This window comes from Prionailurus viverrinus, chromosome B2 (assembly GCF_022837055.1).
Source record: "Prionailurus viverrinus isolate Anna chromosome B2, UM_Priviv_1.0, whole genome shotgun sequence".
NCBI lineage: Eukaryota > Metazoa > Chordata > Mammalia > Carnivora > Felidae > Prionailurus > Prionailurus viverrinus.
Genome location: NC_062565.1, coordinates 28,498,666 through 28,523,436, shown reverse-complemented (window position 1 = coordinate 28,523,436; position 24,771 = coordinate 28,498,666). Strand labels below are relative to the sequence as shown.

At 37.9% G+C, this 24,771-nt stretch overlaps 1 protein-coding gene and 1 long non-coding RNA gene across 2 annotated transcripts in view; one reads left to right on the top strand and one right to left on the bottom strand.

The window, feature by feature from the left end:
- Window positions 1-18,628: 18,628 nt before the first annotated feature.
- LOC125165727 (uncharacterized) lies at window positions 18,629-24,621 on the bottom strand. Its single transcript, XR_007152204.1, has 3 exons — window positions 24,480-24,621; window positions 19,473-19,631; window positions 18,629-18,954 (listed from the first exon to the last, which is right to left on the bottom strand). It is a non-coding gene; the product is annotated as an uncharacterized LOC125165727 (long non-coding RNA).
- The window catches only part of DUSP22 (dual specificity phosphatase 22), a 63,751-nt gene continuing 63,164 nt past the window's right edge, over window positions 24,185-24,771 (top strand). Inside the window, exon 1 of the mRNA XM_047858939.1 lies at window positions 24,185-24,269. Within this exon, the coding sequence (XP_047714895.1) occupies window positions 24,267-24,269 (3 nt within the window). The 5' untranslated portion in view covers window positions 24,185-24,266. The remainder of the gene's footprint in view (window positions 24,270-24,771) is intronic.

Here is a 24,771-nt window from a genome sequence, read left to right as displayed (position 1 = left end):
ATCTCATGGTTCGTGAGGTCAAGCCCTGCACTGGGCTGTGTGCTGACAGCTCAGAGCCTGGAGCCTGCTTCACATTTTGTGTCTCCCCCTCTTTCTGCCCCTCTCCCCATCTATGCTCTCTCTCTTTCAAAAATAAACATTAAAAAAAAAGATGGTGGAGTAGAAAGAGAAAAGAGAAAAGAAATAAAAGATCCCGATGGACACCCCAACTTTGATCTCACTGCCTCCAGATCTCATTTTATCACAGAAAAAATATATCCCTACTTCTTTAAGTCACTATAGCCAGGTTTTTTATTTGTAGCTGCAAACATTCTTCACCAATGCTTTATAGTAGCCAGAATAATAGTCCTTCAAAGATGCCCACATTCTAATCCCTGGTACTTGTAAATATGTTGCTTTACATGGCAAAAAAATGACTTTGAAAATGTGATTAAGGTTAAGGACCTTGGAATAAAGAAATTACCCTTGCCCAATCTAAACATGTGAGTCCTTAAAAGTGGAAGATAATTAGGGGTGCCTGGGTGGCTCAGTCACTTGAACTTCCTACTGTAGCTCAGGTCATGATTTCATGGTTCTTGGGTTTGAACCCCACATCAGGCTTTGCGCTGGCAGTGCAGAGCCTGCTTCGGATTCTCTGTCTCCCTCTCTCTCTGCCCCTCCCCTCTTTACTCTCTCTCTCTCAAAAGTAAATAAACATTAAATAAAAAGTGGAAGACAATTAAAGAAGAGCGAGTCAGAAAGATGCAATATGAAAAGGATTCAAGCTGTCAATGCTTTGAAGACAGAAAAAGCACCTAGTGACCTCTAGAAGCTGTAAATGGCCCTCAGCTTACAGCCAGCAAGAAAACATGAACATAGGCTCTACAACTGCAGAAACTGAATTTTGCACACAAACCAATGAGAAGGTAACAGATTTCCCCCTATAATCTCCAGAAAGGAATGCAGCCTACCAATACCTTGATTTTTGCCCTTTGAAACCCATGTCAGATCTCTCACCTACAGAACTGTAAGCTCATAAATGTGTGCTGTTTTAAGCCCCCATTGTTGTGGTAATTTGTTAAAGCAGGGATAGAAAACTGACACATACATAGTATCAACTTAGTAAATTCAATTTATCTCCTCTAGAATGAAAAGAATCTTTAGTAATTCAATAATTTAGTCTTGTAAAATTAAATCCATATGTTCTCTGAATTAAAAATAAAATATGCTCTTCCCAAACTCTCAGATATGTGCCTGGCTGTGCCCAGGATTATCTTTCGTTAGTCCCTACTCTAAGCAGACAAGGATACTTCTATATTGTTATGTGTTGTTCTTCAGAATTAGATTTGGAGTTGTGGTTCCTCTTTGTTGCTTCCTCCACCAACGTAGATGAACTCAGCCAAAAAAAGGCAAATATTTGGCAGATGTTCTCCTTTTAGCAGAATTAAAATCACAGTAGATGTCTAAAAATGTAAGTGCATGAAAGTAAAAAAAAAACCAAAAGGTTCTAAATCTGTGATTCTGTTAGTTCAACATATAAGAACTCTGTTAATATTATTAAAATTTTAAAATAAGTTTATTATTAAAAAATAGTTGTTAGAATTCCATATGGGATTGTATGTGATTATCTATAATGAAATACAAATAGTAGGTAAGTATCCATACTGTAGAAAGAGTTCACATTAGAGTAATGGTCAAGTGCTATTCTGAAGCCACACTGCCTGGATACAAATAACACTCTTTCCACTTACTCAGCACATGATGATGAAGATTTACCTTCTCTTAACTTCTCTTAGCTCTTAATTCCCAATTGAAATGGGCTTATAGTACCAAAATCATAGAATCATAAGTATTAAATCATTTAATATATTTAAGGCACCTAGAAGAGCGCTGGCCTACAGCAAATAATTAACAAATATTATTATTTATTGAACATCTTATGAAGAATATATTATAAATGAATATTTCAAGTATCTTTAATGAGCTTTATCATTCTGAATTGGCAAGACTATTTTATTTTACATTTGGGCATCATTAAGAAATATTATTGCCAAAACAATTGCTTTCTTATTGGCTATGATGCTTTTAGCTGCAACAAATAAAACTCAACTAAATGTGCTTAAATCATAAAGAAATTTATTGCTTATCCAATAATTCTAGTTCCCTTGGCTTTTCATATAAATTTTAGGCCCAGCTTATTGATTTTTACAAGTAATCTTTCAGGGACTATAAATGGGATTTATACTGAATCTATAGAAAAACTTTGGGGACATTTTACATTTAACAATGTTGAGTTTTTCAATTCTTGAACATGGTATACCCTTACATCTATTAGATATTCTTTAATTTCTCTCATCAGTGTTTTGTTAATTTTAAACACACAGACCTTACACATATTATATTTACATTGAAGTATTTCATGTTTATTGGTGCTATTATAAATGGTAGGTGCATAGGGGGATGGTTTAAATAAGGTCATGGGGATTAAGAAGTGCACTTGTGATGAGTACCAACTGTTTTATGTTAGTGTTGAATTACTAAATTGTACATCTGAAACTAATATTACACTTGTATATTAACTAACGGAACTTAAAAAATACAAAAATAAAATACTTAAAAAAAGAAAATTAATGGCACTATTCTTTAAAATTTAAATATCATGGGGCACCTGAGTGGTTCAGTCGGTTGAGTGCCCGACTTTGGCTCAGGTCATGACCTCACAGTTCGTGAGTTCAAGCCCCATGTCAGTCTCTGTGCTGAAAACTCAGAGCCTGGAGCCTGCTTCCTATTCTGTGTCTCCCTCTCTCACTACCCCTACCCCACTCTCTCTCTCTCTTTCAAAAATAAATAAACATTTTAAAAAATAAAATAAAATTTAAATATCCAAACTGAGGGTTGATGGGGGGTGGGAGGGAGGGGAAAGTGGGTGATGGGCACTGAGGAGGGCACCTGTTGGGATGAGCACTGGGTGTTGTATGGAAACCAATTTGACAATAAATTGCATATTAAAAAATAAAATTAAAAAAATTTAAATATCCATTATTTCATTCCTATTTTATTTAAAAAATGATATTTTTATATTGATCTTGTAAGCTGTGGATTTGTTAAATTCACTTACTAGCTCTAGTGATTTTTTTGTATATTTTTTTAAGATTCTCTATGTAATAATTATGTAATGTACAAACAGAAGCAGCTGTATTTCTTCCTTCTCAATCTCTATTCTTTCTCCCCCTGCCCTTCTTTAGTGCTTTGTCTAGGATCTCTAGTATGATGCTGAATAGGAGCGGTGAGAGTGGACATATTGGCATTGCTCTTGATTGTAAAGGGACATCATTTAGTTTTTCACCATTAAGTAAGTTTTTTTTTTTTTTTTAACAGAAATACCCTTTCTCAGGTTGAGAAATTTCCCTTGTATTCCACGTTTGCTGAGAGTTTTGTTGGGAATGGATGTGGGATTGTGTCAGATGTTTTTGGTTTCTTTTTCTTTTCTTTTTTTTAATCTATTCAAATGGTCATTTTTTTTCTGTAGTATATTGATATGGTGAATTACATTGTTTGATTTTCCGATATTGAATCAACATTGCATTCATAGAATGAGTCTCACTTGGTCATAATCTGTTATATTTTTATATATCAGTAGATTTGATTTGCTAACATTTTGTTTGGGATTTTCACACCTAGATTCCTGATAAATTTGGCCTGTGGTTTTCTTTTCTCATATTGTCTTTTCTGGTTGTGATGCCAAGGCAATACTGGCCTCACAGAATGTGTTGAGGAATATTCTTTCTCTATTTTCTGGAGGATTCTGTGTAAGATAGTACTGTTTATTCATTAAATGTTTGGGATGTCTAACTGAGAAGCCACCTAAGCCTTGGAGTATTCTGAAGTTATTTATCAATTTTAAATTTTGTGGTAAAATATGCATAACATACAATATGTCATTTTAACCACATTTAAATGCACAATTTAGTAGTGTTAAATATACTCACAATGTTGTGCAACCAAAACCACTGTCCATTTACATAACACTGGCTTTTAAGGTTTTATTAAATTCCAGTTAAATTAACATGCTGTATAAACATTAGTTTCAGGTCTACAATATAGGGAGTAAACAGTTATATACAACACATGGTGCTTACCACAACAAGTGCCCTCCTTAATACCCACCGCCTATTTAGCCCATCCCCCCCTGCTCACATCCCTCTGATAACCATCAGTTTGTTCTCTAGTAAGTTAAGAGTCTGTTTCTGGTTTTCCACTCTTTTTAACCCTATATTCATTTGGTTTTGTTTCTTAAATTTCACATGAGAGAAATCATATGGTTTTGTCTTTCTCTGACTGAATTATTTTGCTTAGCATAATACTCTCTAGCTCCATCCATGTCCTTACAAGGGACAAGATCTCATTTTTATAACTGAATTAATATTCTGTTTGTGTATATGGAATTATAACTGAATTAATATTCAATTTTGTGTATATGGAATTATAACTGAATATCCCATTTTGTGTATATATATATATATATCCCATTCCATTTTGTGTATATGTGTGTATATATATTCCATTCTACTAGTATATACATATATATATATATATATTCCATTTTGTGTATGTGTGTATACATATATATACATATATACATACATACACAAATATATATATACACACACACACATATACACAAAATGGAATATACATATATATATACATATATATACTAGTGGAATGGAATATATATATACACATATATATGTATGCATATGTATATTATATATGTATATATTCCATTGTATACATTGTATACATTGAATATACATGTATACATGTGTATATGTATATATTCCATTCCACTAATATATATATATATATATATATATATATATACATATATATATATTCCATTGTGAGTGTGTGTAGATATATATTTATATATTTGAATCATAGGATAGGTCTGTCTTTAGCTTTTTGAAGAACCTCTATACTATTTTCCAGAGTAGCTGCACCACTTTGCAGTGCAAGAGAGTTCTTCTTTCTCTATATCCTCACCAACACCTCTTGTTTCTTGTGTTGTTGATTTTATCCATTCTTATAGGTGTGAGATAATATCTCATTGTAGTTTTGATTTGTATTTCCCTGATGATGAGTAGTATTGAGAATCTTTTCATGTGTCTGTTGGCCATTTATATGTCTTTGGAAAAAATGTCTATTCATGTCTTCTGCCATTTTATAATTGGATTATTTGGTTTTTTGAACGTTGAGTTTTATAAGTTCTTTATATATTTTGGATATTAACCCTTTATCAGGTATATCATTTGGAATTATCTTTTCCAATTCTGTAGATTGACTTTCTGTTTTGGATTATTTCCTTCACTGTGCAGAAGCTTTTTCTTTTAATAAAGTCCTAGTAGTTTGTTTTTACTTTCGTTTCCCTTGCCTCAGGAGACATATCTAGAAAGAAATTGTTATGGACGGTGTCAAAGAGATTACCACCTGTGTTCTCCTCTAGGACTTTTATGGTTTCAGATCTCATATTTAGGTCTTTAATCCATTTGGAATTTGGTTTTGTGTATGTTGTAAAAGGAAGTCGTCGAATTTCATCATTTTGCATGTTGCTGCCAGTTTTCCCAACACCATTTGTTGAAGAGGCTGTCTTTTTCCCACTGGATATTATTTCTTGACTTGGTGAAGATTATTTGATTCATTTGTGGATTCATTTCTGGGTTTTTTATTCTGTTCCAGTGATCTCTGTGTCTATTTTTGCACCAGTACCATACTGTTTTGATCACTCTATCTTTGTAATATAACTTAAAGTCTGGAATTGTGATGCCACCAGCTTCGTTTTTCTTTTTCAAGGTTGTTTTGGGTTCTTGGGATCTTTTGTGGCTTCACACAAATTTTAGGATTGTTTGTTCTAGCACTGAGAAAACTCCTGTTGATATTTTGATAGGGACTTTTTTTAATGTGTAGGTTGCTATGGGTAGTATAGACATTTTAACAATATTTGTTCTGCTCCATGAGCATGGAACATCTCTATTTCTTTTATCAGTGATTTATAGTTTTCAGAGTACATCTCTACCTCTTTGGTTAGGTTTATTTCTAGGCATCTTATGGTTTTTGGTGCAATTGTAAGTGGGATTGATCTCTTAATTTCTCTTTCTGTTGCTTTATTATTGGTGTATAAAAACGCCACAGAATTCTGTACATTGATTTTGAAGCTGGGGACATTACTGAATTTCTATATCAGTTCTAGCACTTTCTGGTGGAGTCTTTGGGTTTTCTCTATAGAGTATCATGTCATCTACAAATAGTGAAAGTTTGATGTCTTTTATTGGATTTGATGTCTCTGATTTGGATGTCTTTGGTTTCTTTTTGTTGCCTGATTGCTGTCAGTAGGACTTTCAGTACTCTGTCAAGTAACACTGGTGACAGTGGCATCTCTGTCTTATTCCTGACCATACAGGAAAAGCTGTTTTTCTCCATTGAGGATGATATTAGATGTGGGGTTTTGTATATGGCCTTTATTATATTGAGATGTGTTTCCTCTAAATGTATTTTGTTGAGGGTTTTTATCATGAGTGGATGTTTTACTTTATCAAATGCTTTTTCTGCATCTATTGAAATGATCATATGGTTCTTATCCTTTCTTTTATTAATGTGCTGTATCACTTTGATTGATTGTGATTACTGAACCATTCTTGCAACTGTGGAATAAATCCCACTTGATTGTGATGAATAATTTTTTTAATCTACTGTTGGATTTGATTTGCTAGTATTTTATCGAGGATTCTCGCATCCATGTTCATCAGGGATATTGGCCCATAGTTGTTTTTTTGGTGGGGCCTTTATCTGGTTTTGGTGTCAGGATAATTGTGTCCTCATAGAATGAATTTGGAAGCTTTCCTTCCATTTCTATTTTTGGGTACAGTTTGAGAAAAATAGGTGTTTTATCTTCTTTAAATATTTAGTAGAATATATCTGTGATGCCATCTGGTCCTGGGCTTTTGTTTGTTGGAGTTTTTTGATCACTGATTCAATGTCATTGCAGGTTATTTACCAGTCTGTTAAAGTTTTCTATTTCTTTCTGTTTCAGTTTTGGTAGTTTATATTTTTTAGGAATTTTTCCATTTCTTCCAGACTGTCCAATTTGTTGAAGTACAGTTTTTAATAATATTCTCGTATAATTGTTTGCATTTCTATGGTGTTGGTTGTTATTTCCCCTCTCTCATTTGTGATTTTATTTATCTGGGTCCTTTTTCTTTTCTTTTTGTTAAGTCTGGTTTATCAGTTTTTTTTAAAGAATCAGTTTCTGGTTTGTTTCATTGATCTGTTGTGTGTATGTGTTGGTTGGGGGGGGTTGTTTGTGTGTGTGTGTGTGTGTGTGTGTGTGTGTGTGTGTGTTTTAGTTTCTATATCATTTATTTCTGCTCTAATCTTTATTCATTCCCATTTTATGCTGACTTTAGGCTTTGTTTTTTGTTTTTTCTAGCTCTTTCAGTTGTAAGATCAGGTTGTTTATTTAAGGTTTTTCTTGCTTCTTGAGGTAGGCTCATATCATTACATACTTCCCTCTTGGGATTGCTTTTGCTGCATTCCCAAAGTTTTGGACCATTGTTTTTTATTATTGTCATTTGTTTCCATGTATTTTTTAAAATTTCTTCTTTGATGTCCTGGTTGACCCATTCATTGCTTAGGAACACGTTTAACTACCTTGTATTTGTGGTCTTTCCAGATTTTTTCCTAAGGTCATTTCTAGTTTCATAGCATTGTGGTCAGAAATGGTGCCTGGTATGATTTCAAACTTTTTGTATTCACTGAGACCTGTTTTGTGACTTAATATGTGATCTATTCTGGAGAATATTCCATGTGCACATGAAAAGAATATGAATTCCGCTGATTTAAAGTGGAATGTTCTGAGTCTATCTGTTAACTCCATCTGGTCCAGTGTGTCATTCAAAGCCATTGTTCCTTGTTCCATTGTTTCTGTTTAGATCATCTATCCACTGATGCCTATAGTAAGTCCCCTACTATTATTGTATTATCAGTTTGTTCCTTTATGTTTGTTATTAGTTGTTTTATATATTTGGGTGCTTTCAAGCTGGGTGCATAAATATTTACAATTGTTATATTTTCTTGTTGTATTGTCTCCTTTATGATTATATAGTGTCTTCCGTCTAGTGTTATTGTCTATGTTTTAAAGTCTAGTTTGTCTGATATAAGTATTGCTACTGGGGCATCCCTCACTTTCAATCTGCTGATGTCCTTAGGTCTAAAATGATTTTCTTGTAGGCAGCATATAGATGGGTGGTTTTTTTTAAATCCATTCTATCATCCTATGTATTTTGATTAGGGCATTTAGTCCTTTCACATTCAAAGTAATTATTGGTAGATATGTATTGCTATTGTATTATTTATTTTCTTGTTTCTGGAGATTTCTCTGATCTTTTATTGTCTTTGTCACTTTTGGTCTTTCTACTCAAAGAATCCTCCTTAAAATTTCATGCAGAGCTGGTCCAGTGGTCACAATATCCTTTAATTTTTCTTTTATTTTGTTGGGGAAAATCTACTTTGCAAATTTAATTACAATATATCTTGATGTTGGCCTGCTTTTGCTGATTTTGGTAGGAGTTCTCTGTGGCTCCTCGATCTGGATGTCTGTTTTCTTCCCCAGATTAGGGAAGTTTTCAACTATTATTTCTTCAAATAAATTTTCTGCCTCTTTTCTCTCTTCTTCTTCTGGGTCTTCTATCATATGAATGTTATTATGTTTGTTGGAGTCACTGAGTTCCCTAATTCTATTCTCGTGTTTCATAATTATTCTTTCTCTCTTCTGTTCAGCTTCATTACTTTCCATTATTTTGTATTCTAGGTCACTAACTCATTCTTTTGGTCCTTTCATTTTTTTCTTTTCATTGCATCAAGACTGTTTCCAGTCTCATTTATTTCATTCTTCATCTCTGATTGATTCTTTTTCAATTCCTTTATCCCTGTGGTAATGGTCTCCCTGATGTCTTCTATACTTTTCTTAAGCCCAGTGAGTATTCTTATGATTGTTGTTTTAAATTCTCCATCAGGCTTGTTACTTATGTGCTTTGCTTAGATCTATGACTGTGGCCTTATCTCATTCTTTCATTTGGGATAAATGCCACATTGGGATAAATGTCATTGCATTTTGTCTAAGTCTCTACCTTCTTAGTGTTACAAAATTAGTTATGTCTCCTGATTCTGAGTATAATGGTCTTACAAAGACAATGCCATGTAGCACCCAGGGCTTGGTTCTTCAGGGAGTGTCTCTGGTATATGCTGTGTGCACTCTGTTGTTGGGTTTTTGCTGCTATATCCTTCAAGCCAGTCATATGCAGAGGTTCTCTTGCCTGCTATGAGCAATGTTTGGTCCTTGGCTGAATGTGATGAGTTTTAACCAGGTGTACTCTGGTATGCTTGTGAAATGAGACCTGACACTACTTCCACCAGAACTGAGGCCCTGCAGAACTCTCTGGTTGGGAGACATGATGTGGGCTAGGGTTTGTGCTGGTCTTCTGGGGAAGGAGCCCACCCTCCTGAGATTAAGGCTACCTTGACTGAGAAGAGCAATCCCACCAGGGCACAGGGGGTTGGGGCCTAGTGTATGCAAGTTAGGCATATAGTGTTGGTGTGTGCTGCTTCCCACAGGTGACACTATGTTTACGCTGAGGGGCATGGAAATAAAATGGCACCAGCCAGCTCTTTTTGTTCTCAGAGAGGTATCTTAGTGAACTCAGCCTCTCAGGGACATGCTCTGAGAAGAGTGAATAATCTCCCCATTATGTGTCCAACGTGTTCTTCAGATCTCTATTTCCACACTGTCTGCCCCTGGGTTGTTTTCCTGCCTTCTCTCCAGTAGTAGCATAATGCCCTCTAGGCTCTATCCCAGCCAAGCTTTTTGACCTTTAAAACTCCTTGCTTTAAGACCCTCTGGTTGCAAGAACTCTCAGAATTCATCCTCTCTCATTTCCCAAGTCAATGGGTTTGGGGAAACATTATCTTTGTATATTCCCGTGTATTCCTCTCTCTCTCTCTCTCTCTCTCTCTCTCTCTCTCTCTCTCTCTCTCTCCCTACTCTGTGACCATGCCTCCCTCCCCTCCCTAGCACCTGTGACCCATTTCTCCCATAAATGACATATCCACACTTCTTACCTTCTTCACTGTAGTCTCTACTCTCCCTTTAGCTGTGGAATTTGTTTTTTCAGTCTTCAGGTCTATTTCTGTGGTATTTAGGATGATATGATTGTTATCTAGTTGTGTTCATGGGACAAGGTGAGACTAGGGTTCTTCTACTCCACTGCCATCTTCCTCACCCAACCCATTTCCATAACTTTTTATCATTCCCAAACAGTAACTCCCTCTTACTTCCTGCTCCCAGCCCTGGTAACCTTTATTATACTATCTCTATGAATTTGCCTATTCTAGATACCTTTTATACATGGAATCACACAGCATTTATACTTATTTTCTGGTTTATTTTACTTAGTATAATGTTTTTAAGGTTCATCCTTGTATGAAAATTGCCTTCCTTTTAAGGTTGAACAATATCCCATTGTATGTATAGACTACAGTTTGTCTCTGTATTCATCTTTGTTTTCCTACTTTTTTTAATGTTTATTTATTTTTGAGAGAGAGAGAGAGAGAGAGAGAGAGAGAGAGAGAGAGAGAGAGAAACAGGTTGCAAGCTGGGAAGGAGCAGAGAGAGAGGGAGACACAGAATCCGAAGCAGGCTCCAGGTTCTGAGCTGTCAGCATTGAGCCTGATGCGGGGCATGAACTCACGACCCATGAGATCATGACCTGAGCTGAAGCTGGACGTTTAACCAACTGAGTCACCCAGGTGCCCAACTCTATTCATCTTTGATTTCATTTGAGTTGTTCTATGTTTGGGCTGTTGTGAATAATGCTGCAATAAACATTGGGGTACAAGTTCGAGTGCATACTTTCAATTCTTTTGTATATACACTCAGACATATAGTATCTATCCCTAGAAATGGGATGACTCTTCAAAGTATTTAATTCAGAAAGTTGAATCAATCTGGTCACGAGTTGAGTTGAATTTGGGTTTTGGTTATCTTCAGTACACCACTGGCTTCAAATTCCTCTGATATTACATTGTGCTTAGGGTGGAATCTCAGGTCCTAGAGAGTTTTCTTTAATGTTTCTGCTCCATCCTCAGCTTTTGGCATTCCCTGGGATCCCACACCACACACATATTCTCCATGCTTGCCACTTCCCAGTGGTAGACTAAGGCAGGCCTAAGTGTGAAAGCTGGCTTTAGCCATTTTTTAAATTTCTTTGAGCCTAATTTTCTTATCTATAAAAAGAGAAGAATAACACCAAACTTCCAGAATTGCTAGGAGGAAGTAGAAACAGTAAATTTAAGAAATCTGGTGGTGAAAACAATAACTACAGTAACATATATCTATTACTATGGGCCAACAAGAATTCTAATTGCTTTATTAATATTAACTCACTTGTTATTCCAGACTTAGTTTGAGTCACCTCCACTAGGTCACCTTTCTTGATTTCTCAAGACTTAATTAAATGTCTTTACTGATTATTTCTATTTGTGTCTCCAGATCTTACCATTCTCTTTCTTACAAGTGCCCTGGGAGACTGTACATATGGAACACATCTCTTGGGCACCTTTTCTGGCTTCCATGAGGGTTTGACTTTTAAGTGAGATCAACTAGCAGTTGGAGAGCAAGGCCAGGATGTCTCTTCCCCATGGGCTTACTGATTGAGTTATGTTTCTAGCAATTGCTGTTTCCTTCTCTGTATTAGTTTGCTAGGGCTGCAGCTGTAACAAAGTACTACAGAATGGGCCAAAAACATCTCTTATTTCTTTAAACAACAGAAACTTATTGTCTCACAGTTCTGGAGGCTGAAAGTCCGAGACCAAGGTGTCAGCAAGTTCGGTTCTTTGTGAGGCCGCTCTCCTGCACTTGTAGATGCCACCTTCTCCCTGTGTCCTTATTAGGTCTTCTGTGTGTCTGTATCCTAATATTCTCTTCTTTTAAGGACACCACTCAGATTAGGGCCACCTCAATGACCTCATTTTACCTTAATTACCTCTGTAAAGATCCTCTCTCCAAGTGCAGTCACATTCTGAGGTACTGGGGAGTTAGGCCATCAACATATGAATTTTGGAGAACACAATTTAACTCATAAAACTCCTCAACTACAGCTCCAGTCAAGGGGCCTTTGTCAACCTCCTTCCATGGCTTCAGCTTCTAGTAGGCTCCAATCAATCTAGTCTTCCTTTCCTTAATTCAGGCCTAGGGATTACAACAGCTTCCCACTGTACTGGTCTCCTGCTACCTTAGCAGTTATCTTGGGTTCTGTTAACCTTGAAACCTTTCACTAAGAAATTCTTCATTGCAGTTACTTGCACAATCTGACTGGATTCCATTTCTTGCTGAGATACTATTGTAGTGCCTTCCCTGTGGATCTCCTTATCAACTTGCCTCTCCTGCTCCCAATACCTAGCACATTATGTGGCAACTGTCCAATTCCTCGTCCATGTGCCCTATGGAACTGCAAATTCCTTGGGGGTAAAATATGTGTATTTTCATTTTTATATATTTAGGGCCTAGTCTGGTATATGGTGTATAGTAGGTGCTAAATGTTTGTTGTACAATTAGTCACTGACTAATGACTCATTTCCCCCTCCCCCACCATCACTCTCTTTCCAGCATTACATTTATAGAACCCTAATACATCTCTAGACTATGAAAACAGCTTCCTAGTGGACCTCTGTTCCATCTTCAGAACTAATGACAGATTAATCTTCCTAATAAATGATTCTCAGAGAGATGTACTATTCATTTAAGGCATCCAACTCAACCTTAACCTACCTTCAATTTCTCATTCTCCTACTATGCCCCTAACTGCCACCCACTTTCCAGATGCCAGCCTTTGTGCTACTGCTCACACAAAGCAGTTGTTACTCTCTTTGTCTTCAGCTGGAATCTCATCAAGCCTCTAAGGGGTGGATGTTCATAATATCGTTATATTGGTTCATAATATCCTATATGGTATTGTAGAAATTGCATAAGCAGCTCGGAGTAGGAGCAGGGTTTAAAGTCCTAAAGTCTTTAAGTTTAGGGTACCATGGGTAAATCTAGTTTCTAGGTAGTGGGAAGGTTAGGGTATCCCAGAGGAGGGGCCTGGGTAATGAGAGGGGAACCTGGAACAGCAAATAATTTCTGCTACTGCTTATCTGTGTAGCCCTAAGAAAATGATTTAATGTTTTGATACCTGAGTTGCCAAATGTCTTAGACTAGAATCTGATGATATTCAAAGGCCCTTTGAGTTCTACAATTCAATTTTCTTTAGTATATACCAACTATGATTTGCTGATTTGGCTCATTGTCAACCGTCTATCTCTTGAGGCCAGGTTTTCCTCAAAACGTATAGGAAAAAAGGCTTCCCTTCACAAGGCTGAATATTTCCCAAACCTATATACCTGTATTTATGTATGTATGTATGTAAATATATATATATATTATAATTAAGCTGCTTTTATTTATTTGCAAATTCTATGAAGTTCAAAGTCTTCCCTTAAAGATGTTACCTGTAAGAATATGATAAAGGACAAGGTGAGAAGGTGGGAATTGGTGAGAGGTGGGAAGCCACTATAATCAGTTTGTCTTCGAAGGAAGAGCACATTTTGACACCGCCCTTATTATGTTTAGACATAAAGCATATGCATCACTTCCTATAATATCACACTTTTGGAAATGACACCTTATGAACCAAGAATTTCAGAATGTGGCATTAAGACAGGTCAATCTTATATTACTGGCTCTAAATAACCAAAATCCTTGTGCTTGAAACATGCATGAATGTATGTATTTGTAAAGAACCTGCATACCAGAAATAAGGAAATGTAAGAGCCAGCTAAGACAGTGCCATCAGTCCTTTCTGTAAGGTCCCAAAGCAAATTTTACAAACTCAATTATACCACATTACATGGAAATTATTTACATGTAAGACCTTTCCCATGGGCTTAGTAAATAAATGTGAGTTAAGCATGAGGGCAGTTTTGGGGTGCCTGGGTGGCTCAGTCAGTTAAGCATCCGACTTTGGCTCAGGTCATGATCTCACAGCTTGTGAGTTCAAGCCCTGTGTCGGGTTCTGTGCTGACATCTCAGAGCCTGCAGCCTGCTTCCAATTCTGTGTCTCCCTCTCTCTCTGTCCCTTCCTTGCTCATGCTCTCTCTCTGTCTCAAAATTAAATAAACATTAAAAAAACATTGAAGTGTGGGGAAGTTTTGTTTATATTTCTGTATCCTGAGCATCTAACACAATGCCTAGTATATAAGTTTTCAATAAATGTTGGTTGAATAAATAAATAAGCCACCTCAATTCTTGGATGGGGAACGTGCATGAGGACATCCAAGACCATGTTACCTGGAGAGCATTAATTGGACTCAGGGACAGTAGGAAGTGAGGGGATTTAAGAAGTGGAAGAAGATGATTCGTTAATAGATTTATGTATCCAAACCCTCCACTTTATGAAAATATAACCACTTTTATAAGACTGTCTGTTTCCTTTGAAATAATTACTCATTCTTTCAAGCATTGTGATATCTTCAATTTAATATCATAAGGAAAATATATTAGGCTCTCATAGTTATTCTGAAATAGTTTCTAGGAAAATATTCAAATGGAACCTAACACAACTCTTGACTTATTTGGGGAAAAATAAAAATATATTTTTCTCCAGGGAGAAATACTAACATTGGCTTCTCTTCAGCCAATATTTCCCTCTGGAAAGTATCAATTGCCCATTACAAACCTTTAGGAAATCCCAGTTCTTGCCTTTTGTGCAGCTTTCAGAGCTAAAAACAGCCTGGCCCTGCTTAGTGATGGGAGGCAGCTACTCCTTTTCAACATAAAACACATAGACTATTTTTAAATAAAGAAGAAGATGCTTAAATGATAAGTATTTGTTCTCATTTCAAATGAATTCATATTTCCCTGAAATACATCATAGCTGTAGGGTAACTGGCTGTTCTGGGTTGCCCAGGACTTAAAGGGCTTTTGGGGACACAAGACTTTCAGTCTTAAAAGCAGCAAAATCCTGGGGAAGCTGGGACAAGCTGGGTCACCTCACATGACAGATGCTTTATACCTACTCAGAGAACCAAATTTTCCCCTTTTTTTATGTGATGACTAAATATATTAGAAATAAGAAATTCTACAAATTTAAAAAGAACAGAAAGTGACTAATGCAAACAAAAACCATATATTTCTTTAGGAAATAGGTAAAGAGGGCTAAGGGATTATTATATTAAGTCCACAAAACGAGTACATTTAATAACTGGAAGCAAGCATGGTCTGTTTCAAGGTAGTTCTGCAATCAGTTAATTAGACATTTTATCTCTGAAGCCCTAAGACAGACAGCTATGCAATTCTGGCAATTAGAATCAACACTTAGACTCATCCTGAAGTTCTAGAGTTGCTATTACTCAAGAAAAGAAAAACCCACAAACATACTTTTATCCAAAAAGAGGGTTCATACCATGATTTGAATAAAATAACCACAATGAGGAGAGCGTCCTCCCCATTTGCTTGGTTATTATGACTTGAACAAAAACAGATTTTAAAAGCAAAAGTTCATTTTAAATTGGCAATATCTTAAAAATTTTGCAGTGAGGATATATTGAAAATATCCACATAACAATATTTATTCTTCCAATCCATGAGCATGCAATGTTTTTCCATTTCTTTGTATCTTCTTCAATTTCCTTCATAAGCTTTCTATACTTTCAGCATACAGATCTTTTACATCTTTGGTTAGGTTTATTCCTAGGTATTTCATGATTCTTGGTGCAATTGTGAATGGGTTAAGTTTCTTTATTTGCCTTTCTGTTGCTTCATTATTAGTGTATAAGAATGCAACTGATTTCTGTACATTGATTTTGTATCCTGAGATTTTGCTGAATTCATGTATCAGTACTAGCAGACTTTTGGTGGAGTCTGTTGGGTTTCCATGTATAGTATCATGTCATCTGCAAAAAGTGAAAGTTTGACTTCATCTTTGCCAACTTGGATGCCTTTGATTTCCTTTTGTTGTCTGAATGCTGATGCTAGCACTTCCAACACTATGTTAAACAACATCGGTGAGAGTGGACATCCCTGTCGTGTTCCTGATCTCACGGGGAAAGCTCTCAGTTTTTCCCCATTGAGGATGATATTAGCTGTGGGCTTTTCATAAATGGCTGTTATGATGTTTAAGTATGTTACTTCTATCCCAACTTTCTTGAGGGTTTTAATTAAGAAAGGATGTTGAATTTTGTCAAATGCTTTTTCTGCATGGACTGACAGAATCATATGGATCTTATCTTTTATTAATGTGATGTATCACATTGATTGATTGGCAAATATTGAACCAGCCCTGCAGCCCAGGAATGAATCCCACTTGATCATGGTGAATAATTCTTTTTATATGCTGTTGAATTCGATTTGCTAGTATCTTGGTGAGAATTTTTGCATCCATATTCATCAGGGATATTGGCCTGTAGTTTTCTTTTTTTCTGAGTCTCCGTCTGGTTTGGGAATCAAAGTAATGTTGGCTTCACAGAATGGGTCTGGAAGTTTCCTTTCCTTTCTATTTTTTGGAACAGCTTGAAAAAGATAGGTATTATCTCTGCTTTAAATATCTGGTAGAATTCCCCAGGGAAGCCATCTGTTCCTGGACTCTTATTTGTTGGGAGATTTTTGATAACTGATTCAATTTCTTCACTGGTTATGGGTCTGTTCAAATTTTCTATTTCTTCCTGTTTGAGTTTTGGAAGTGTGTGGGTACTTAGGCAATCTACACATTCAATGCAATCCCAATCAAAATTGCACCAGCATTCTTCTCGAAACTAGAACAAGCAATCCTAAAATTTGTATGGAACCAGAAAAGACCCCAAATAGCCAAAGCAATATTGAAGAAGAAAACCAAAGTAGGAGGCATCACAATCCCAGACGTTAGCCTCTACTACAAAGCTGTAATCATCAAGACAGCATGGTATTGGCACAAAAACAGACACATAGACCAGTGGAATAGAAGACACTCCAGAATTGGGCCCACAAAAGTATGGCCAACTAATCTTTAACAAAGCAGGAAAGAATATCCAATGGAAAAAAGACAGTCTCTTTAACAAATGGTGCTGGGAGAACTGGACAGCAACATGCAGAAGAATGGAACTAGACCACTTTCTCACACCATTCACAAAAATAACTCAAAATGGATAAAGGACCTGAATGTGAGACAGGAAACCATCAAAACCCTAGAGGAGAAAGCAGGAAAAAAACCTCTCTGACCTCAGCCACAGCAATTTCTTACTTGACACATCTCCAAAGGCAAGGGAATTAAAAGCAAAAATGAACTATTGGGACATCATGAAGATAAAAAGCTTCTGCACTGCAAAGGAGACAATCAACAAAACTAAAAGGCAACTGATGGAATGGGAAAAGATATTTGCAAATGGCATATCGGACAAAGGGCTAGTATCCAAAATCTATAAAGAACTCACCAAACTCCACACCTGAAACAAATAATCCAGTGAGGAAGTGGGAAGGAGACATGAATAGACACTTCTCTAAAGAAGACATCCAGATGGCCAACAGGCACATGAAAAGATGCTCAATGTCACTCCTCATCAGGGAAATACAAATCAACACCACACTGAGATATAGCCTCATGCCAGTCAGAGTGGCTAAAATGAACAAATTAGGAGACTATGGATGCTGGAGAGGATGTGGAGAAATCAGAACCCTCTTGCACTGTTGGTGGGAATACACACTGGTGCAGCTGCTCTGGACAACAGTGTGGAGGTTCCTCAAAAAATTAAAAAAATCTACCCTATGACCCAGCAATAGCACTGCTAGGAATTTACCCAAGGGATACAGGAGTGCTGATGCATAGGGGCACTTGTACCCCAATGTTTATAGCAGCACTTTCAACAATAGCCAAATTATGGAAAGAGCCTAAATGTCCATCAACTGATGAATGGAGAAAGAAACTGTGGTTTATACACACAATGGAATACTACTTGGCAATGAGAAAGAATGAAATATGGCCTTTTGTAGCAACACAGATGGAACTGGAAAGTGTTATGCTAAGTGAAATAAGTCATACAGAGAAAGACAGATACCATATATTTTCACTCTTCTGTGGATCTTGAGAAACTTAACAGAAGACCATGGTGGAGGCGAAGGGGGAAAAAAAAGTTACAGAGAGGGAAGGAGCCAAACCATAAGAGACTCTTAAAGACTGAGAATAAACTGAGGGTTGATGGGGGAGGTGGGAGGGAGGGGAAAGTGGGTGATGGGCATGGAGGAGGGCACCTGTTGGGATGAGCACTGGGTGTTGTATGGAAACCAATTTGACAATAAATTTCATATTAAACAAAGAAAATATCCACATATCACACTGTCTTATATATCAGTTATCTAGCTATCTTTCTACCCATCACTGTACTTGTCCACCTGTTAGGCTGCCCACAAAAACCTTACGAAGCAGAAAGAGGAACTGCCATTTAAAAGTCACAAAGTAGAGACCAATTTCATATCACCTTCGAGATGAACTATGCCTTTAATAGGGAAAAAGCACCATCACGGACCCTTTAATTACAAGAGAGGTAAAATAAGCACTTCCTTAGATTTTGGAGCAGAATAGGGAATGAACTGATGTCATTATAAAGCCAAATATAAATGTTTTCAGATTGTGACCTTGTTCTAGTATGTACAGTATGCAAGTTGTGTATCAGTGAAGCAGGGGTCGCTTTGCCTTTGACTTTCTTGCCCTTTTTAGGGGTTACTGGATGTATGAGTAGTCAAAGAGAAATATACCTTAACTTCCTCTGAACTGAATGTTCCCCATGCTATGACAGCTTGAACTTCTCTGCAGCTGTGGTTCTTGTGTTAGTCATTTGCACAGATCTGAAGTTGAAACCCTGCATAGAAAAGGCACACAGGTGTGACCAGCACTTGAAAAGTAATGGTCTTTGAATAACACAATGTGGCTCTAGGTGAGATCTTCTTGGCTGGGGGTTGGGGGTAGTTTGGATGGTGAAGAGGAAGGTAGTCTCCTGGAGAACAGGTTCTCAGTGAGAAAACATCTTCACTTTGGTGTGGATAAGAAAGAAGATAATCCTGGTCTGTAGTCTAGCCTGAGCAGCTCTTTATGTATGACGGTTTTCTCATAATTCATAGGGTTTTAATGATGAATGACTAATCAAAATAATGATCAATATTATCTAATGTAAAATCCAATAGAGTGTTAAATAATGACACCATTATGTCATATGAAATGGACTTCCCCTCTCATGATAAGTGAAATTTCTTTTGGGACATTCCATTCTCTGAGGAAACCCCCTCCTCTCTCCAGCCCCCTACCCAGACATTTTAAGTATCTTCAGATATAGTTCAATTTATGTTTCACACAAAAGGGTAAAAAACAAACAAAACTTACCAACACACAGCTTTTCACTGGAGAAAAACTCTAAAGGAACATTTAGCAGATGGATGTTATGTTTGCTAAGGAGGGCTGCTCTTGCCCAATCATTCCTCAGAGCTGGGGCTTCCCTTGCCATCTTCCTTTATATCTTCACTTCCGGGCTGCCCTAGGGCCCTGCAGGCATATTAAGAAGCAGAAGTGTGCCTTTAAGAGGGTGGCTGCCCATGCAGGTGTCATAAATGTGGACAGATGGAAACTCTGACCAGCGACATTTAGGGACCATCCCACTCCCCACTAGATATAAGGGTATGTGGTCATTTTGAATCAGGTTTTATGAAGATTTAGAATCCATTAACATAGTACTATATAGAAGGTAACTGGTCAGAGCTCCTGGTGTATCTCTTCATGCCCAGGTGAGTTAGGGTAAGAAAGCAAGGCCCAAGCTATATTTTATACCAGTACTGTCAGGCAAATTAAAAAGATGAATATTCTAGTGAATCTAAAAAGACATTTGTAGTTCAGATTTTAGTAGCTTTGGGCTTGGATCATCAACCATGAAAAAGCTTTCTTTTTTAAATCATGCAAATTATTTTTTAATGTTTATTTATTTTGAGAGAGAAAGAGGCACAGAGAGAGGGAGAGAGAGAATCCCAAGTAAGCTCCATGTTGTTAGCACAGAGCCTGATATGCGGGGCTTAATCTCATGAACCGTGAGGCCATGGCCTTAGCTGAAATCAAGAGTTGGATTAACTGACTGAGACACCCAGGATCCCCTAGACCATGGAAGATTTTAAAGAACCTGTTTGTTGTCTCAGATAGACCTTTCTTGGCAGATATAGGGAAGAACATAGGTCAATTGCACACAAGGAAAATAACCATAGCCAACCTGAAAGATGGATATTCATAAACCAGGAATGGTTTCTTAATCAAAGCTCAAAGAACAACATGATATCAAGGGCAAAACTACAGAAAGTACTGGGCTCCACCAACTACAGCTATGGCTGCAACTCAAGCGACAGAGTACAAGAGTACAGAGTACAAAGAGCTATCCCACATGGAAACTATTCTAAAAAAGGAAAAACAGGTAGATGAGGTATTGATAGAGTATCTAGCATATAAAAGAATGAATTATTCTTGAACCTCACATGACAAATGCAAAAATGTCCCAGCTGTTTTCTCTCTTTAGTTAAAAAAAAATCTGACAGTTTCCCCACATACTAGGAGCTATTATAGGTACTAGATACAAAGATTGATGACAACAAGTCCCTGCCCTCATGAAGCTTAGAATTTTGGAAGTTAGGTGTACTCACAATACACATGCATCCATGTTATGACTTGTAAGCTGACAATAGTGTCACCTTCTACTTGATTTTTAGGAACCAGGGCTCTTATTTCCTCCTTTGCCTGATAGTCCACTCTATAAACTCCTTGATAACCCCATTCCTCCAACACTGGCCTTACCTCTGCCACCCCTCCCAAGAACTCTACATGTAGCAGACTTTATTGGCTCCCAACTATGTCTGATAGCATCTCTCCACTGGCCTCCTCCCATATTCTCCAACCCCATCTCTCTGCCCTGCTTACCTACCTGCATGCCCATTCTTCTAACTGTTCTTCCCTGATCTCACCAAATGCTTGTGCTCTGAGGTCTGGGCTCTCCGAACCTCATAAGGGGAAGGAGGACACCAAGTTCATAATCAGAAGACTACTTGGAGGGCTGGAAATTGGTGGCCTTTTAAAGGTTGAAGTCATTGAGGAGCCTACCCTTATGGTCAGGATGAGGTTGACCCCAAACAGTCAACTGGGTACCCTCTTTCTGGACAGTTTTGGAGAAACAAAGAAAATGTTTTATGCTCTTGCTTAGTAGTCCTAGGCTCCATCTTTCTTCTCTCCACAATTTCTTAGCTTGCTTTTACTTTCAGTAATGCTTTGGTTATATTAGTTCTTCACCTCAACTTCTTGTTCTTAGATTGTTCTTGTTTTACAGCATAGCCTAAGAATTCTGTGGAGGATTAACATTATCTAATAGTATAGATTTAACTTGTTATAAAGTGAGAGAAAGAGAGAGAGAGAGGAAGAGTGACAGAAAGAAAGAGATTTCATCTCTAAAAGATCTCATCCTTGTGGCCCCATCATTCAGATGATAATGGCAGAAAGTGCCTTTTGCTCTCCAAGGACTAGAGATATTTCTGATTGTCACAACTGAGGGAATGCTACTGACATAGTAATAGAGACCAGGGGTATTCCTAAATAGCCTACAATGCACAGGATAGCCCCACAAGCAAAAAAAAAAAAAAAAAAAAAAAAAAAAAAAAAAAAGTCCAACCCCAAATATCAGCAGTGCTGAGGTTGAGAAAGTCTGGACCAAGGAAGACCAAGGAAGATTACATAATTCCTTTTCACTTGGGCAGAGGTTTATCGCAATTCTCTGAAAATATCAGTAACACTCCTAATGATTTGGTTGACTATAATGATCGAGCTTCTGCTTGTGGGCTTTTGCGTACTACTACCTTAATGTTCAGTTATTACTCACTAAATAACACCATTAACTGGTTGTCCTTCACCACATGTGTACAGACTCAGCTTAATAGACTACTCCTCTCTTGTGCACATGTGAAGGCTTTACTTATTTGGAGTCATTACCAAAATTTGTGGTTTTGATTGTGTTGAGAGACAGGAAAATGACAAGAAGGAAAGTGGAAGTAAAAATCTTACATGGAATGAAATTCCTCTAGGCTTATGATGACTTAAAAATTTTATGAGAGAGAATGTAAATGAATAGTTTCTACTTTAGATGTGAAACTTGCCAGCTTCATCTAGGAGTCTTCTATCTTCCCTTCTTTCTATAATCAGGAACTATAAAGAATAAAAGAAGACAGGAAGGCACTTGGAAATGGGAAGGTCACCTGTTCAGCATGAAAACTGAACCTGAAAATCTCTGAAGTGTTGCTACGAAAATGAAAAGAGAGAAAACCAGGATGTGTGGCCAAATTGGATAAGACTTTCCCTTTTCCATTTCTTTAGCCCCAAACTTGCAAGATATGACAAACTGTTAATTATTGTGTGCTGATGAAGAGAAATAGTGTTAGGTTCTATGGTAGGATGGGGCAGATAGTCTCCCCTCCCCCCTCACAAATGCACAAGAATATATTTTAAAAATCTGATTCTTCTGATTTCTGATGTTAATGGCCTCCTCTTTTCTCATTTAACCAAAAATAAAAACTTGCAATTGTGAAATGAGTTCTGGGCATGTGGATCTTGTGGGGCCACACTGAATCTAGGGCAGTGCACCCTTTTTGACTGTTAGGAGATAATCATTGCAGGTTCTGAGCCTAGGAGAGGTTGTAAGAAATGAATAAGAGAAAGGAAATATTCCAAATAGATTATAGAAGAAGAATTGGGTATGGATCTTCCATTTATGGGAAAATACCAACTTATGAACTGGTTGTGTTCTTCAAAGTTCATCTGACTCCCGGAACAACATCAGTAAAGTAGAGGGAAAAAGAAGCAGTTCATTTATTGCTAGATAGTATCTTCAAAAATTCAGTCAAATGCTCTCATTTTAAGGAGAAATAAAATGTTCAGAAAAGTTGATTATCTTGCCCAAGATCACTCTGAGATTTAGGAACAAAGGTTGTTCTTGGGATTCCCCAGGCAGTCCGTTAACCATGCTTTGTTATTGATGAGCAGGAAGTCAGTAAAAATAGCGATTGTGAGGAGCAGAGGGATAGGAGTGACTTCCAAGTGACTAGAAGGTGGAGAGGAGAGGTGAAGGTGGTAGAGAAGGAAAACTCCAGAAGCAAGGGTTAGGAAGGATGATGCCTGATCTGGGTTCTATCCAACCTATGGGAGCCAGTTTGGGTGTACACTGAGTGGGGGTTTCCTACATGTGGGGTTCTGGTCCCTGCTATTGCCCAGAAGATATGGAATATAAGGAGAGAAATGGCTCAGATGGAATCTGGAAGTTCTTTTCAAAGTATCAGCATCCCTCAGAATATAACTGCTGTCTTCTCAGTCCCCTAGAATTCATTAATTTATTCAGCAAATATCTATGGAATCCCTATTTCGTGCCAGGTATTGTCTCAGGCCACATGACTATAGTAATGAATGACACCAAGACCTTTTCATCTGGAAGCTGCTTTCTAGTGAGACAGATAAAATGTAAGAAAACAAATATGATAATGTCCAATTATGTTAAGTGCTGTGAAGAAAATAATATAAGGTAATATGACAGTGACTTGAAAGATCTACTTTAGATTGGGTGGTCAGGAAAAGCCTCTTTGAGAAGGTGACACTTAGGCTGAGACCAGAGCCAGCTTTGCAAAGAGCTAGGTCTGTGTAGGGGGCACAGTCCATATAGAGTGCAAGGTTCAGCCTGGCAAGTTCAAGAGGCACACAGAAAGCCAGTGTGACTGTAACTTTGTGAGCAAGAAGGAGCAGCTTAAATGAGGTCATCAGGGGTGAGCCTGGCCATATTAGATTGATGCATATGTTCATTTAAAAAACATTTAAGCACCTATTGTGTGCGGAGCATTGCTGAAGATATACCAATAAAACTGAGAAACCTCTACCTCAAGGATTTCATCCCCAGGAAAGAAAATTAAGAGTTTAGTAGGGGTGACAGAATTCTCAAAACAATTCTGCTACAGCTTAGAAAGTGTTCCACTCTAGACAGAATCATAATGCAGACATTACTACGTTGCATAGCAAGGACAGGGGCTTTCCAGAAGCAATTATATTAACACAACTATGCACCTACTACAGTCAGCTTACAATCTGAAGATGGGCACACACTAGTCGTCCAAAGCCATGGTAAGAGGTCTGAGATCCCGCCATCTGCTCCCCCAGGGTAGGGAGGTTAAGTCATCCCAGAGATGAGTCATTGAGCCCACCTTTTCCCACCGGGTGAGCCTTCTCGGTCTCCGTGGGTGGGGCAGGGCCATAGGAATCCCCCAACCCGGGCCTAAATCTGTCGCACTCAGAAAACCCAGGCAGGGGAGCCGCGAAGACCAAGGTTAGCACCTGATTCACCGAGGGAGTCGAGGCAGGGTGGTGACTACTGGTAACAGGCCCCCCGAGTCGCCCCAGGGGAAAAGGTCTGCGGGAGTTTTGGTGACCCCGATCTCGGGGGACCTGGCCTAGAGACGCGCTGCGGCCGGGTAGAGGCGGTGCCTGCGCGACCACCAGACCCCGCCCCCGCCCCCGCCCTTCAGTCTAACTCCCGGAACGCGCGCCGCAGCAGCCCCCGAGGCTTGCGCTGCGCGTGCGCTTTGGGTTTCGGCTCCCGCCGCCAAGGAGCTGTAGGCCGCGCGGG